Genomic DNA, 1,616 nt, shown 5'->3' with positions numbered 1-1,616 from the left:
ATTATTATTAATCATTAATTATTATGTGTGTGCCATCAAATCAGATCTGACTGGTACAGGAGGAGCTTGTCCCTCTTTCTTCAGCAGAGCATCTGGTAGAGTCGAACTGCTCACCTTTGGGATTGAAATACAGCTTCTTGCCACTAGGCCACCAGAGCTCGCCCAATTACCTTTTACGTATATTAAAAAGAGATACAAATTATTTTGTCCTATCTTCATTATTCAGTCTTTGAAAATACGTTCCTTTTAAAAAATATACTATAGTGTAGTTGTGAGGCTGAACACTGTGACACTGATGTGTCAAATGCATTAATACTTGGCTACCCCATGCGGACAGAGAGTGAAGTGGAGCTCCTGGATTAAAACAAGCTTGGAAGGAGGAGTGGCATCCATTTCCATAGTAGCTTTCCCCCCGGAAACCCTATGAACCTGGAGAGAGGATGAAAGGCACCCAAGCGTCGAGGACTCTCCTTCATAGGGTTGCTATGAGTCGCCTGCAACTTGAAAGCACTTAACAACAACAACATAGTGTAGTAGGTGAAAGTTTGCATAGCAATTGAGATTCTCATTTAACAATGTCTGCAGCGGCGGCGAGCAGGGCCGGCGGCGGTGGGACGGTGGGTGAGCAGCCGGCGGCGCCATGGAGGAGGACAACGGCTACGGTCTCCTTTTCCTGTGAATTTGTTTTCTAAGTAGATTTCCTGGCTTGGAAGAGACTGCAGAACAGCCAACACAAATATTTCTTCTGTGACTTTGGGCATAAAAATCACTGTCAGGTGGAATCGGCCTGCAGACAACTGAACCTTGCAGTACTGCTCGACTGATCAACTTCAACCACGAGGAAATGTCGTTTCGATTTGGTCAGCATCTCATCAAGCCCTCTGTGGTGTTTCTCAAGACTGAACTATCCTTTGCCCTGGTCAATAGGAAGCCTGTAGTGCCAGGACATGTCCTCGTGTGTCCGCTGTGGCCGGTGGAGCGTTTCCGTGACCTGCGCCCCGATGAAGTGGCCGACCTGTTTCAGACGACCCAGAGAGTCGGTGTGGCCGTGGAGCGCCATTTCCAGGGGACCTCGCTCACCTTTGCCATGCAGGATGGCCCTGAAGCCGGACAGACTGTGAAGCATGTCCATGTCCACGTTCTTCCCAGGAAGGCCGGAGACTTTAGCAGGAATGACAGAATCTATGACGAGCTCCAGAAACATGACAAAGAAGAGGGTTCTCCAGCCGCTTGGAGATCAGAGGAGGAAATGGCAGCAGAAGCTGAGGCACTGCGTGTCTACTTCATATGACCCAGGAGTGGAGGCAGTGCAGGCAAAGGCGTGTGGAAACGGGCCTCGTTCTTGAAGACTCTGAGGTGTGGGAAGTGAAGCGCGCAGACTTTACTATTGCCTAGAATTCCGCATCCTTTTTCGAGGCATTTTATTACACTTGTGGAAATCATCAGAGCTGGGTTTCAATCCCAGTGACTGACAGGCTAACGTCAAAACAGCAACATCAGCCACCTTTCCCACCCTCTCTACCTATGTACTTAGAATAGAAGCTTTCCTAAATTGTCCTTTGGCCTGGATGGAAATAAAATCATAGTTAAAAATAAAAAATAAATCACTTTCAAAG

The 1,616-nt window shown here is 47.8% G+C and overlaps 1 protein-coding gene across 1 annotated transcript; it reads left to right on the top strand.

The window, feature by feature from the left end:
* The first annotated feature begins 844 nt into the window (after positions 1 to 844).
* On the top strand, positions 845 to 1,291 carry LOC102854772 (bis(5'-adenosyl)-triphosphatase-like). Its single transcript, XM_006884284.1, has one exon. It carries the CDS (start codon positions 845 to 847, stop codon positions 1,289 to 1,291), a length of 447 nt encoding a protein of 148 aa, XP_006884346.1.
* Positions 1,292 to 1,616: the final 325 nt, after the last annotated feature.

The sequence above is a fragment of the Elephantulus edwardii genome, unplaced genomic scaffold, assembly GCF_000299155.1.
Source record: "Elephantulus edwardii isolate Elephantulus edwardi_28Jun2011 unplaced genomic scaffold, EleEdw1.0 scaffold00032, whole genome shotgun sequence".
Classification (NCBI taxonomy): domain Eukaryota; kingdom Metazoa; phylum Chordata; class Mammalia; order Macroscelidea; family Macroscelididae; genus Elephantulus; species Elephantulus edwardii.
The sequence above is the reverse complement of the archived record's forward strand: the minus strand, read 5'-3'. Positions and strand labels throughout refer to the sequence as shown.